A 14,025-nucleotide genomic window follows, 5' to 3' on the forward strand; every position below is an offset into this window, starting at 1 on the left:
TGTTGATATCAGCTGGTATTATAGTAGCTATATCCACATTGTCTGCATTTCGTGTGGCATGTACTAGCTGTTCCTGCGCTTATTGAGGTTGTATAGTGCACTGTATTCTTCTTGTCAAGCCCTTTTATTTGATACCCATATTGGTGGGATTGATAAAAAATTGTTATCAGCCATTTGGTAGCGGCGGCCATCTTAGATTTCAATTTTGCATAGTAAATTGTAATTTACTTGTTGAGACCTTTCATTTGATACCCATGTTGATGGGATTGATAAAACCTAAGTTATCCGCCATTTTGTAGAGGCCGCCATCTTGGATTTTAATTTTATAGAGTACATTGTATTATACTGGTTGAGCACTTTCATTTGATACCCATATTGATGGGATCGATAATACCTACGTTATCCGCCATTTTGTAGCGGCTGCCATCTTGGATTTCAATTTTTTTTATAGTATATTGTATTTTGCTTGTTGAGCCCTTTCATTTGTATGTTTGATAATGTATAAACATAATTGTATGTCACTGTTCACGAGCACGCGTCGTGATCTGCACCGGCGGTAGTGGGGCGCGCGAGCGGCGCGGCATGTTCCGGCGAGCCAGGGGAAGAACGGGCGCACGGCGGCGTGCGAATCGCATAATAGTTATTTATTCCCATAATATTTTATAATACAACATTTAATCAGTCCAGGTTGTTTGATTGCTGCTAATTTTGTACATCAGCCATTTCATCTCCCGGACAGTCACCAAAATCCAAAGTGTATACAAAATTTCAGATTAATCGGTTGACAGGAAGGGGGTGAAATTTGAATTACTAAATTTGACCCAAGAATAATATATAATAAAACAAACGGGGCGAGCTAAATAAAACCGTTTAATAAAACCGTTTAAAAACCGTTTAATAAAACCGTTTAACAAGTCAATTTTGTTTGCGCGCATTGGACACCCATTTATTCGCATACATTCTATTAGATTAACAATATTTAAAATTATTTTATGAAGGGCCTTTAATACTTGGAAAGGACGTGCAAGTCTTTCTTTCATGTTTTAATGATATTATTGAATCGTTCTGTTGTATTTTAATTTAAAAAATCAGAACAAATATTATAACTGACCGTCATTTTTACTTCATAAAGGACATTTGGAGTTAGTTTGATCAAAATTACTAGTTGCAAAAGATTTTAGGATTATTAACCGGTTTTGTAATAGTAGAATTTGTTAATATTTAGTTTAATTATAAATAATTAGCTGCGTAAAACACGTTATATATTTTTTTCTGAAAGAATTCTCTGATGAAATAATTGCTTCGTTGTCTAAGTTTTTAAGTGCTAAAATAAATATAATAATAGCATTTGATATCTTCTTCTTTATTAACTGAACTAAAGTTAGGTTTTACTAGGGCTTAGTTGTATTTTTGTTTAAATATTGCATGTATACAGTTTGTTGATATTTTTTTAAAATTAAGGATTTAGTTGTTCATATTTTAGATATTGCAAATAAAATAAAATGTACTTTTACTTCAAATAATATTTATTTTACTCAGATGTAACCATCGTGAATTATTCAATATTTCATTCCATTTTGCTCTGTATCCAATCGTAGTAACCATGGACTGAAGCAAATACATCGGGAAAGTCTTTGCCGCAGGGAACTGACCAGGACACTACTCCTATTTGAAGAGTTTTGTTCTTCTCGTCCTTAATAACGAGTGGACCACCAGAATCACCCTGCATGAGAAATAATGACATTAAAAGGTATCGCTTTACCGGATTGTGTTATATTGATAATTCACACGATAATATTATTAACATAATCCAGAAATGAAAGAAGGGTTTTCAGCTCAGATCGAATAATTTGCTCATTTATTTATATAGGTATATAAATGATCAGGCATTTTTTTCGATTCCTTCACGATGAAGTTCACCGTTAATGCAAACTAAACTTCGGAACTTTTGAACTACGTATGAGATGATGTGAACCTAAATTTACAAACATTTTGATAAAGCCCGACCGCAAAACTAGCATCAATTAAAATATTTGTAGTAAATTTGATAACTTACACGGCATGTGCCTTTGTTGTTCGGGCGCTTAACGCAGAGTTGTCCGGCGTCTATGGGTAACAATTTCGGGTAAGGCGAGCTTTGTAATTGTTTTGTGCAGTCGTCATTGCTTATTGTTTCGAAGTCGAGCATTTGAAGTGTGTTTGGCACAGTTCCTTTTCTCTGGAATAATCGACTTTTTTTTTATTTATTTTTTATTTTTATTTATGTAAGTATTCCTAAAACTGAGAAAACAGTGTTTATAAATAATGTAAGAAAGTAACGTAGCAAGAGGCTGGCATTATTTTGACACACTTTTATTTTTTATTTAGTTTTTTGTAATCAATCCATAATATTTTGCCTAAATGAATTGACCTTTACTTTTACTTGTACGAAATAAGGGTCTCAGTGCATATTATTACATATAACTTACGAGGAGCGCGCGCCCGCCGCGTCGCGGCTGACGCCTAGCGTGCGCGTGCGGTGTTTGTGCAATTGTAGTGTGTACGAAATTATTGTGAACAAAAAATTGTTTAACGGACACATCACTGATGTTGACTGATGACACTGATTTTTTTGATATTTTTTTCACACCTTGGATTACGTTATCGTAATTTTAGTAAGGATGCCTATTTTTTTTGAAAATGAAATATGCCTATGTCACTCAGGAATGATGTAGCTTTACAACAGTGAAAGAATTTTTCAAATCTGCCAAGTAGTTTCGGAGCCTATTCAATTCATACAAACAAACAAACAAACAAAAAATCAAACCTTTCCTCTTTATAATATTAGTATAGATAAAACATTTAGTTAATCAAAAATAATTAATCCACTCATAATGTCTGTGTATCCCCAGCCAGTCAAGAGACATTTCTTTCCAACGGGTGCCATTTCTTTTAACAACTCAATTGGTTGAACCTTATTGTTAAATTTAAATTTGCCTTCGATCTGTATGATGGCTATGTCATTCTTCAATGTCAGCTTAGAATAATTCTCATGAGGGATCAAATTTTTAATCTGGTAACGGTTGCCGCCTTTATAGATCGAGTGACTGCCAACGACGATTGACAAATCTTTCTTGTCTCTCCTAAAACGTTTTATTTTTAAATCAATAATGTATCATTTTTCTAATTTTCCTGTAAACCAGATAATGGCGCATCATGACTTGTATGCAAGCGTATACGCAGAGGAAGGAGTTTATGTATGAAGTCACTCAACAAAAAATTTACTCACTGGTAAAGGCAATGTGCGGCTGTTAACACGTACTCTTCGTTTAAAATAGACCCTCCGCAACTGTGAAATTCTTCTCTCCCTCTATGACCACGCAATGAAACTTGGTACTTAGCCATGCCTGGAGGGGCATCTTTGCCACCTATTATTCGGCTGTCTCCATCTATAGCTTCCGAAACGTTCACCTCACCTGTGAACGTTCTTTATTTTATTCGGCATCAAAACAATCTGCACAGTGTATTAATCTAAACATGAACATGAAAAAAAATATTTTTTTGCGGAAAACATAAAAGAAAGAAAGAATTCATGAAATTTAGTAGACGATCCAGAAGGTAGGAAATTAAATAATTCTCATAAAGACTAACATTTTCTGGAAACATTAACATAATTAGTTTTTTTTTGCAAATTGTGTATTTTTTCATAAAAATCATAAACCCTACGATATTTGAATCTCATATGCTGTTTGAGTCGTGTTGTATCTCTCATAAGACTGCAAAGTATTAAAAAATGAGTCTTAGCAAGGATTCCTTGGGACATAAGAAGTACTATTCCAAAATAGAGAAACATTTTCCTCGAAATTCTTTGCTTACTTTGAAGTTTTTAATTTTCTAAGCCATATTTATACTACAAATTCACGTCATTTAAGTAATGTAAAAATATGCAAAGACGGAAATTATTTTTTAAAAAACATAATTAATATTAGTAATATTGTTGCTTAATGATATAAATATATACATTATTGAATTGTATGTGTGTTACTCAATGTAGTACATTATTGATGTTTTACGTGTGGCGGGCCATAATACCATTCCTCTAATTCACCAGTGGAGCCTGCAGCCAACGGCATCGCAAGTGCTGTATGAACTATCGAATGTGGAGCCTATGCGCGCAAAGTACCAATTCCCCTTTGCATCTTATAATTATTTTTATTGTTATCTTTACGGGTCCTCTTTTCTTATTTGCTTTCATCTCATTTCATTTATAATTTTGTTTCTTGGGTGCTAGTTTCTAGGCTTACTGACGAAATCAGGATGGCGGCTCAACGTGACTTACCCTTAGAATCCCTGGCTTAAATCCACTTATTGTCGAGAAGTTTGGCGGGCCTTACGCTCTTCTGCCTCACATAGATTGGGGAGGTTGTAGGCGATTTGGAGGCCAAATCGCCTCCAGATTAGAGCTGAAGCTGAATGATTCGGAAGCTTTAATGAGTTTTAGTCAAAATCAAAAATGATATAAGTAACAGAATGTACACTTATGAACGTCAAAAAAATTCGTTCTTATTATACATTTACTGACAGTTCTCAAATCGAGGGCGTAAGACGGAAGAGAAGAACTGAGCATTTAAAATCATGGAAATTAATTTAATGCCAGCATCGGCTCTGGAGCGACCTCTTGTAAAACCATACTGCTGGCTATGCATAATAAGTTTATTATTATTAAAGTTTATAGATAATTGATCAAGGATAATTAAAAAAAAATCCTTACATGAGTTCTAAACTCTTCACTGGCCTTATACTATTTTTCATGATAAATGTCATTCAATCTTAGCCTCTTCTAGAGTAGATCCGGAGTTGCCCAGTCACAAAGGGTAGGAAGGAGAAACCGGTAGTGAGATCCAGCAGAAACTCAACCTAACATTGAACCGGATACATAGATGGGGTATCCTAAACAAACTCAAATTTGCGCCACACAAGACCAAAGCCATGGTGGTGACTCGCAAACTAAAATATGGCTCGCCCATGAATATTGTTAATAAAAATATTACCGATGTAGTCGGGGCGTGATTCCCGACGCGTCAAATAGTAGCAGTGATATATAAAGTCCCTGGACACTATGGTAGGGGAGTAGAGTGAAAATTAATAAAAAAAAGGGTAGGTTTCTCCGAAACCGAAGAAGACTTTGGAGTGAACACATCTTTGAATTCATCAATAAATGATTCAAAAAATGTTTTATATATAAATTATTAGGGCAATAGTTACTACGCAATAATGGCATTTTAAATATTAAATATTAAATCTGTCTAACCTCAATTTTCTTTATTAAATTTATTACTAATTAATAAAAAATTACATTTAAGTAGTTTTTGCAAGTAGTTGAAATTCAAATAATAAAGAGGAATTATATTACTAAAGATATTTTTATTAATGTTGCCGTGAATGTTACCCTAGTCGGTACAATCAAATCATTAAATAAATTATATAATTTAAACAGATTAAGCATACGTTTACTTTGGAACTACAGTTGCCAAGCAAATTTACATTTAACTCCACTAACGATCAATTTTTTCTTAAGTTTTTGCAATTCGTACAAAACCTGCTCTAATATTTTTTCTTAGCTCTCATATTGAGCTGAAGGAGGGCTATACAGTTCAAACAATTTGTATTAAAAACTTGGCGATTGAAAAGAGTGGCGGAAACTTTCTTGCCAGTTCTTCTTACCCGCTCTACGCCCTTGACTTGCGAACTGGTTGTAAATGTAAAATTACAATTAATTTAATTTATTTTTTTGACGTTCATAAGTGTACATGTTTACTTATATGAATAAAGATATATTTGAGTTTTTTTGTTTTATACAAACTAACATGATAAAATGCTGCAGCTCCACACAAGATACTTCAATGAGGTGTTCCACAGTGGGGCTCACTATGTTATTACTAAGCAATATTAATGAGCCACCGTATTTTGAATTTACTCTAAAGAACTACCTACCAATCTGATGATTACATAAATTGATCATAAGTGCACTTGTTTTCAACTAGTATTCTGTAATACACAATATTATGTCAAAAGCAACTCATTTACTTTTCGTAGAGAAATTAAACAATAATATATTTTTATAAAACGTTTTATTCCGAAATTTACACGTGCGTTAAAAATTGACAAGCACGTGTAAATTAAACATACTACACCAGATGTAGTTCACACGTGCTTCTTAATTTTAATGACATGGAATGATACAAATATTTTATACATTTCCCATCAATATCAAGGTTGAGAAGTAATTAGTTTTTGAAAACAATTAAGTTAAACCTTGGAAAAAAAACCGATTAGTTTTTATTTTATAACCAGTTATTTAATTTGAAATATCCATTTGTATCAGGTATTTCAAGGGGTAATCATTCAGGTTAGTTAATAAAGTTATCAAAACCACCGATGAAGGTTACCACGTATCCCTAAGAGATGGACATGTAATAGGATAGTGTGATACCACTATTTCGAAAGCTTAAATTAACACAGTTGTGTCTTCATGTTAGTCGTCTCCAACGTCTCTTACTCGATGTAGAGGTAAAAAATGTGTCCAAAATTATGATGATTAGAAAGACGTGACTAGAAAGCGCTTAACAAATGGTGGAAAAGAATACTCCTCCAAAAAAGGTTCTAGTACTAGCAAAAAGCATGGTAAACCTTGCACGTGTAAAAATAAATAAAGTTAATTAATTAATATAAAATAATTATTTAATTTAGCTAATTATAAGTTCATTTAAACACTTGTATAAAGAAAGGATTTGATAAGTTTTGGGAATAAGATATTCGTGAGAAACAACGGTAGCATTATGCGACTTAAACTACAAAACAGCAGAAGAAAAGGGTTCTTCAAAGACTTTTAAAGCATAATCGTCAGTTAAAAATAGAGTTTTGTAAATTCAGTAATTAGTACTCTTCATATGGTTGAGCATATTAAAGGTGGTATTTGTTTTGGGTCAAATAAAGAAACTTTTTATTAAACTATTTAATTTTAATATTATTATTAAGTTTCATAAATATTAAAGTTTACAACGTTACGAAATGTTAGCGATCCCTGAAACATTTTAATCTAGATAATATCTTGAAGACAATTAAAATGGGTGTTATGTTAGAACAGGTTAGAGAAAATTATAGAAAGTAATGATTTTATTTTTGCAATGAACATCATTCAATTAGCTTGGATCAACTACAAACAGTAAATTGGCGTATTGCATTTACAATTTTTCTCTCTTTTTCTATGTATAAGAATGACCAAATAAACGCCTATTTCCGCTTGTAGGAGGTACGACATTTGCTGCGCAGTTGCTATTAAATATGTATAGGCGCTATGCGCCAACAAGCGGTGAAACTCCAAGATTTCTAAAAAATAAAAACGTTTGTAACAGTAGTGTACAAAAACGAAAAAAAACAGCTTCTATAAACTTTAGGGATACTTTTAATTAGATACCTGCAAGAAGTTGCATGTATGAAGGATACAACTTTGTGTAAAAGTCACTCGAAGAGTTCTTTTGTTTACCTAAGTCTAAATGTGAATTCGGCGTCATGCAGCGCTATCTATTCGGAGACGTCCCTCACGCGGATCATAATTGAGATTGCTACGTCCATGCTTACTACACACTAGGGGCACCAGATGGGGCTTCAATAAGAAATGCTAACAAAAGCCTTTCAAAGCTTTGTTGTTAAGTTTGCTTAACAACAAACCACAACAATCGCAAGTCAAGTAATTCATTCCAGATTTCTTTTTATAAAATTACATTAATTAAATGTTTTGCGTAACCAATTATTAACATGTAATGACGGGCCAGCGCGCCTCCAGCCCTCCATTACCAGCGACCTAACTTTGGGAGCCCCTTCATTAGTTGTTTCGATTTTATTATTTCACCCTATTCTTTTTTAAATTATATTATTAATTACATGGGGACATAGATACAGTCAAAAAGTCAGAATTTATCGAAAACAAACCGAGCACTATGATGCAAGTGCTCTCGGGGCACATTCATATGTATCAATGCATCCGTATAACGTATACCGAAGAACACCTTAAAAAAGGACAACAAAAACGCGCAATAGATCTAAACAGCGCTCAAAATTTCCTAGGTATAACTGCTAATCCCATGAAGAAACCAAAAAAGACAATGGCTATATCTATAAAATATAAGCATTCAGACTCTTCTGCTAAGATGGCATCATAGGAATCACTTGATTCTGAGGAATCTTTATTTTTAAATTATTTTATTATTCTTTATTACTCTCGATGTCATATAGAACATGGTGTAATGGTTGCAGCTCCTTACAGACGTTGTGTAAAAAAAAAGATTACGATTAAAAAGAGTACCGGAGAGTTTATTACCAGTTCTTCTCTTCTGTTCTACGCCCTCGATTTGAGACTTGGCAGTAAATATAAAATTAAAAGCATTCAATGTATATTTCTTTCCTGACGTTCATGACTGTACATTATGTTACTAACATAAATAAATTACTTTTTGCATTTGAATTTGAATTACTGCACTACCTGCTGCAAATGATCTTCACGATGGTGAATTTGTTATAACAAAAGTTATTAACGCAGGAAAGAAGTGACATAAGGTTGCTTAAGCGAAAAATTGTGTCAAGATACCCCGGTACCGTAAGCGACTTTCTAGTCTCTTTTTTACGGTTTAAACCAACTGGAACTGTTGTGTTGCCTGATATAAAAGAAGATACCAGATCCTATAGTATTCTTATGGAATTGGTGATTAATTTTTTTTTCTCGAAATCCATTCTAAGACCGACAAACCTGCTTTTTGTGTCAAGGACCATCTTCTCCACTTCATCGCGTGTTGAGATAAATAGAATCAGATCGTCTGCAAACTTTAAGTGGTTCAATATTTCGCCATTAATTGTTTTGCTTTTTTCTAAGTAAATCTTAGACCTTACTACAAAGATATGGCCTATTCTCGAATATCCGCTCCGGAAACCCGCCTGCTCTATAGGTTGGTTGTCATCTAAGATTTTACTAAATCTATGTAGAATTATTTTAGCGATGACTTTGTAATATATGTTATTATCATTGTTCCGGTTTTGATTCCGTTCTGACTTTTTCATTAAAGAGAACGGTGAAAGTAGGTAAAAAAATTCCTTTGGACTTATCAAAAGCTCATTGGTGACGTAATCTGGACCCGACAATTGGTCCTTCTTCAGAGGCTCGATACCTCCTATATTTCTACCTCCTTTGTCAATATATCAGGTACCTCTTCTCCTTCTTCTAGCGTCGCTTCTCTACTACTTTTTTGGGCAGAGTAAAGTTATTTATAGAAATCTGTCGCCGTTGAGACAATATCTTGGCGTTTGGTTATTTTATATCCTCTATTGTTTTTTTTTATATTTGGGATCCAGTTAATATTCGTTTTTAGTTCTTTTACAGCTTTCTTGACGCCTCCAGTTTTGTTTATGTATCGTTCAAGTTTGTCTAATCTCAGTTTTTATCTGTCATGCCTAAATGATAATTTAATTTTTTTACTAAGCTTCGATATTTCTACTCTGATCGATTTCGTTTTATTCTCCAATTTAATTAATTCCTGCCTTTGCTTAAGGAGTAAAAGAGTCCCGTCTGATTCTATTTGGAGTCATTCTATTTGAACTGCAAGTTTTGGCTTCTAAAATGTATTGTATTGTACTGATAATAGTTCCAAGTTTAGTCGGAATAAATGATCTTTTATTTTACTGATATTGCCGAAAAGGTGTTTAGATTTTCTTGTCTTAGCTTTAAAAGGTCATTGTAGTTTAATATCTTAAGTTAATCCTAAAAATAAAGTGTTAAAACTTTTCCGTTTTAACTTAAACATTCGCTTCTACTTCAATTAAATTTTTTATAACCTAAAAATTTGGTTATTTGGTAAAATTGTCGCTTTAATTAAAATAGAAGTGATGTATCATCTGTGAACCGTTTAATCTCAATAATAAAAAGTAAACTAAAAATTATAAATTAAAAGAAGGCCCCAATATTGCCCCTTGTGGTACACCCATGGTAACTAAGGACGCTGGAGAACACATACCGTAAGTAAGTTTTATTTAAAGTAGTACAGATATTGTCAAATGTTTTATGGATCAGAACTGATACCCGATTTGAAAAATGCAGTTATTTTACTATGTTTCATTAAGTTTGGGAATACACCATTGTCTATACATTCGTTAAAAATATAAGCTAATTCAGGCGCGATATTGAATATTAATGATTTTACAGCTGATGCCTCAGAGGTCAGAGGTCTTCTTTACATTTATAGTTTTGAATGTTCTACTAATGTCATTAATGTTAACATATTTGAAATAAAATGGTATATTTTATTTCAAATTATTTTTTATTATTTTTCTGCTCATTATTGTTCAGAATTGCCTCTGCCATAATATATGAAGAGCTTAATGTTAAAAGTTAAACGTTTCAAAAGCTTATTTCTCTTTTATAATTTTCTTAACAAACTTGAAAATACCGATTAATTAACGAACAGTTATTATGCTCAAATTTGGTCGGCATTTTTATTAACTCCCCCTTAAGTATAATCATTGACAATTATTTATCTTTAATTAATTAATTAATTAGTTGTATTCTTTAAATATTGCATATAATAAAATGTAGTTTTATTCCAAATAATATTTATTTCGATCAGATTTTGAGTTGACATCTTGAGTTATTCATTTCATTTTGCTCTGTATCCAATCGTAGTAACCATGGACTGAAGCAAATACATCAGGAAAGTTGGCGGAGCAGGGAACTCCCCAGGACACGACTCCTATTTGAACAGTTTTATTCTTCTCGTCTTCAATGACAAGTGCACCACCAGAATCACCCTGCATGAGAAATAACAACATTTAAAGGCATTGATTTACAGAAATGTATTTTCAATGTTAATGCACCCTTATTGATCATCTTCCCTTATTATTAACAATAATCGAGAAGTGTTGTAGGTTTTGCCCTAAAATCGAAGAATTTGCTTATTTGTTTTTTATAAGTGTGTAGGCGATCAGACGATGTTTTCACTTCACCGTATGATCAAATATTATATGCAAACATAGAAAAAACGAACTTTTATAGACATTTACTATCCAGGATGAATGTGACCAATGATGTGACCTTATATAAAACCATTTTGATAAAGCCCGATCGTAAAGTAAAACTATGATCAATCAAAATTGTTGTAGCACATTAATGGTTACCTACTTTGCATGCACCACTTCTTTTCGGGCGCTGAACGCAGAGTTGTCCGACGTCTACGGGCACATATTCCGGGTAAGGCGAGCGTTTTAGTTGTTTAGTGCAGTCATCATTGCTGATTGTTTTGAACTCCAACATTTGAAGATAGTTTGGTGCAGTTCTCCGTCTCTGTAAGAATGCACGACATTTGTACATTAAGAAGATAATTAAGTGTTTATTATTTTTTATAAATAACGCAAATAATTAAATTTAAAGATGTTTTAGTAATGCAAGCCGTGCTGAATATCATTTTGTAACCCATTTTTTTTTGTGTTCCATATTATAATATATTTTGGCTATATAAAATAACTGGTACTTGTATAAGACACAAGCGTCTAGCAAGGATGTCGCAAGATTAGTCTCAGTGCAGATTATTACGAAATTTATAAACTTATAACAACATCTAGATGATCAATTACATAAATTTACTCACATAGTTTGTTAATCCCCAGCCAGTCAAGAGGCATTTCTTTCCAATGGGTGCCATTTCTTTTAACAATTCAATCGGTTGAACCTTATCGCTGTATTTGATTTTGCCTTCGATCTGCATGAGGGCTATGTCATTCCTTAGCCACTCGTTGTCATACTTCTCGTGAGGGATCAATTTTTTAATCTTGTATCGGTCGCCTCCTTTATTAACCGTGTAAGTGCCAACGAGTATTGACACCTGGTCAGTTCGTCTCCTATAAGTAATTTCAAGTATATCTATAACATATCATTAAAGTAAACTTTTACGCATTTTAAATTATTAAATTAGATGTAAATCTAAACGGCTTTTCGATACGTGGTTTGGTCACCAGAGTTGGGATCATCGCGACTCGGTGAACAAGCGAGGAGGGGAATTCGTATATTTTAACTATCCAATAAAATAAAATATAGGAATGAAAAATATACTCACTGATAAATGCAATGAGCTGCTGTTAAAACGTACTCTTCGTTTAAAATTGAACCTCCGCAACTGTGCCAATCTTGCTTACCGTTATGACCACGAATTGAAACCGCGTACTTAGCTATGCCTGGAGTGGCATCTTTGCCACCTACTATTCGGGTGTCTCCATCTATAGCTTCCGAAACCTCCACTTCGCCTGTGAACGATTATTATTATTCGCCAAAATGCTGTTCGATACTGAACTGGGTATACATTAATTTATCTTACCAAGCAGTCCATGGGACAGAAGAAGTAGTATTCCAAAATGAAGAAACATTTTCCTTGGAGTCCTGTCGCCGCTTTGAAATTTCTAATGTTCTACTCCATATTTATAGAACAAATATACATAAATTAATGGAAAAAATATTCGAAAGACGGAAATCATTAAAAAAAACATATTAAGTGTTGCTGATAAGTGATATGGTTAAATATTATTGAATTGTATGTGCGTTACGCGATTTTATTTCATTCATATAGTTCATATAGCTGAAGCTTTTGCGTACCAACGGGTTGGGATGGCCGAACTTCATCCATTGGGCTCTAGTAGAGAGCTACAGGTCGTGGTGGTACCTTCCTCACGCAGAAGGGCACTACGGTTGTGGTTCTCATGAATCTTGGCTTGAGCTGGAGGGCTCACAATAATTGTGGGCCTCTCCAATGTGACGGGCTTCGGCGCGAGCGCCTAGAGATAGGCCGTAGACGGCGCTTTGGTTGACTGTAGGCCTCTGATTTAAGCCGGGGAGGGCCCTCCGTAACGGGGAGCTGTGCCCAAGGATTTTGTGCAGGGAATGAGGCTGGCGCGTGGGATGTCCTGTTTCCCGCGGCAGGACAGGCCGTATCATGTTCCACCATACGCCCATGCATTTTAATGAAAAGCTGACAGCGGTGGCATTGCCGCTGAGATCAATGTTTTTTTCGATCTTTAGCCCAGAGAGCTAAACCTCTTTGGTCGCTCTGTTAAGAATGCGGATTACGCCCTTGTCCCTATCGATATTGTGACCTGTTCAGCCTTTTAGTCGGTCTTTTAGGACGCTTAAGATAACTTTGACGACAAGCTCCTCAAGTAGAGGGAGATCTCCGCTGGCTTCGGAGTGAAGGTAGGATATTAGGCATCGGTGCTGTCGTGGGGAGAAGATCTGGATGTAGAGTTTACCCCCCGCATCCTAGCCTTGTCAGAAATCAACTTAATTTAAAGAAAAACACTTTTTTAACGGATTGAAGATATGTATTATTGTAAACTTAAAATTATTTTTAAATAAATGTGTAAAAGTTATGTTAATAAAAGACAATACTAATCGACTTAATGTCGAGAAGTTTTTTTGGCCTTACGCCCTTGTACCTTACACTTGTCAGAGCGTAAATCCCTTATAGGTAGACGTTTTACCTTTTTAGGCCCAAGTAAGAAAATAATATTTCCATAAATTATTAAACGACAAAAAAATGGATGGTACGAGAGAGAATTTAAATACTAAAAGTTTATATTTGTATTTATAATAGTGGTTATGTTATAAAAATAAGTAACGAGAAAACCACAGTTTTTAAAAACATAACTCATTTATTAAATTTTATTAACTTCTGTACACATTAACATAAATTTATCGAATTTATTGTTTTCTACCAAACTTTCAGTATTTAAATTAAACCTAAATTAAAAAAATAAAATACTATTATAGTTATATTTCGATGACTTTGAACTTGAGTTCGATCAAATATAACATCTTTTCTGAATATATAAGTATTTTTATTATTAAATCTCTTTAGTATCGAAGTGTAAATAAATAAGTAAATAAATTTACTAGTAGTAATACTCAATTCAATTCAATTCATCATCAAATTGTAATGTACAGTTATGAACGTCAAA

The 14,025-nt window shown here is 33.7% G+C and overlaps 2 protein-coding genes across 2 annotated transcripts; both read right to left on the reverse strand.

The window, feature by feature from the left end:
- Window positions 1-2,845: 2,845 nt before the first annotated feature.
- Window positions 2,846-3,842, reverse strand: LOC111003157 (chymotrypsin-2-like). The gene is made up of 3 exons (XM_045632963.1): window positions 3,706-3,842; window positions 3,269-3,455; window positions 2,846-3,122 (listed from the first exon to the last, which is right to left on the reverse strand). Exons 1-3 carry the CDS (start codon window positions 3,830-3,832, stop codon window positions 2,846-2,848), a joined length of 591 nt encoding a protein of 196 aa, XP_045488919.1. The 5' UTR covers window positions 3,833-3,842.
- Window positions 3,843-10,621: 6,779 nt separating this feature from the next.
- Window positions 10,622-12,488, reverse strand: LOC111003156 (chymotrypsin-2-like). The gene is made up of 5 exons (XM_022273525.2): window positions 12,393-12,488; window positions 12,135-12,321; window positions 11,670-11,919; window positions 11,204-11,365; window positions 10,622-10,833 (listed from the first exon to the last, which is right to left on the reverse strand). Exons 1-5 carry the CDS (start codon window positions 12,439-12,441, stop codon window positions 10,678-10,680), a joined length of 804 nt encoding a protein of 267 aa, XP_022129217.2. The 5' UTR covers window positions 12,442-12,488; the 3' UTR covers window positions 10,622-10,677.
- Window positions 12,489-14,025: the final 1,537 nt, after the last annotated feature.

The sequence above is a fragment of the Pieris rapae genome, chromosome 2, assembly GCF_905147795.1.
Source record: "Pieris rapae chromosome 2, ilPieRapa1.1, whole genome shotgun sequence".
In the NCBI taxonomy this organism is placed as follows: Eukaryota; Metazoa; Arthropoda; class Insecta; order Lepidoptera; family Pieridae; genus Pieris; species Pieris rapae.

Coding starts and splice junctions, on each gene's coding strand:
- LOC111003156 (XM_022273525.2), bottom strand. CDS start 12,441: ATGTTTCTTCATTTTGGAATACTACTTCTTCTGTCCCATGGACTGCTT. Junction 11,920..12,134: donor GCAGCTCATTGCATTTATCA/GTGAGTATATTT, acceptor AATTACTTATAG/GAGACGAACTGACCAGGTGT. Junction 10,834..11,203: donor AAAGAAGTGGTGCATGCAAA/GTAGGTAACCAT, acceptor TTTCTCATGCAG/GGTGATTCTGGTGGTGCACT.
- LOC111003157 (XM_045632963.1), bottom strand. CDS start 3,832: ATGTTTCTCTATTTTGGAATAGTACTTCTTATGTCCCAAGGAATCCTT. Junction 3,456..3,705: donor GCATATGAGATTCAAATATC/GTAGGGTTTATG, acceptor GAACGTTCACAG/GTGAGGTGAACGTTTCGGAA. Junction 3,123..3,268: donor GCCGCACATTGCCTTTACCA/GTGAGTAAATTT, acceptor AAAACGTTTTAG/GAGAGACAAGAAAGATTTGT.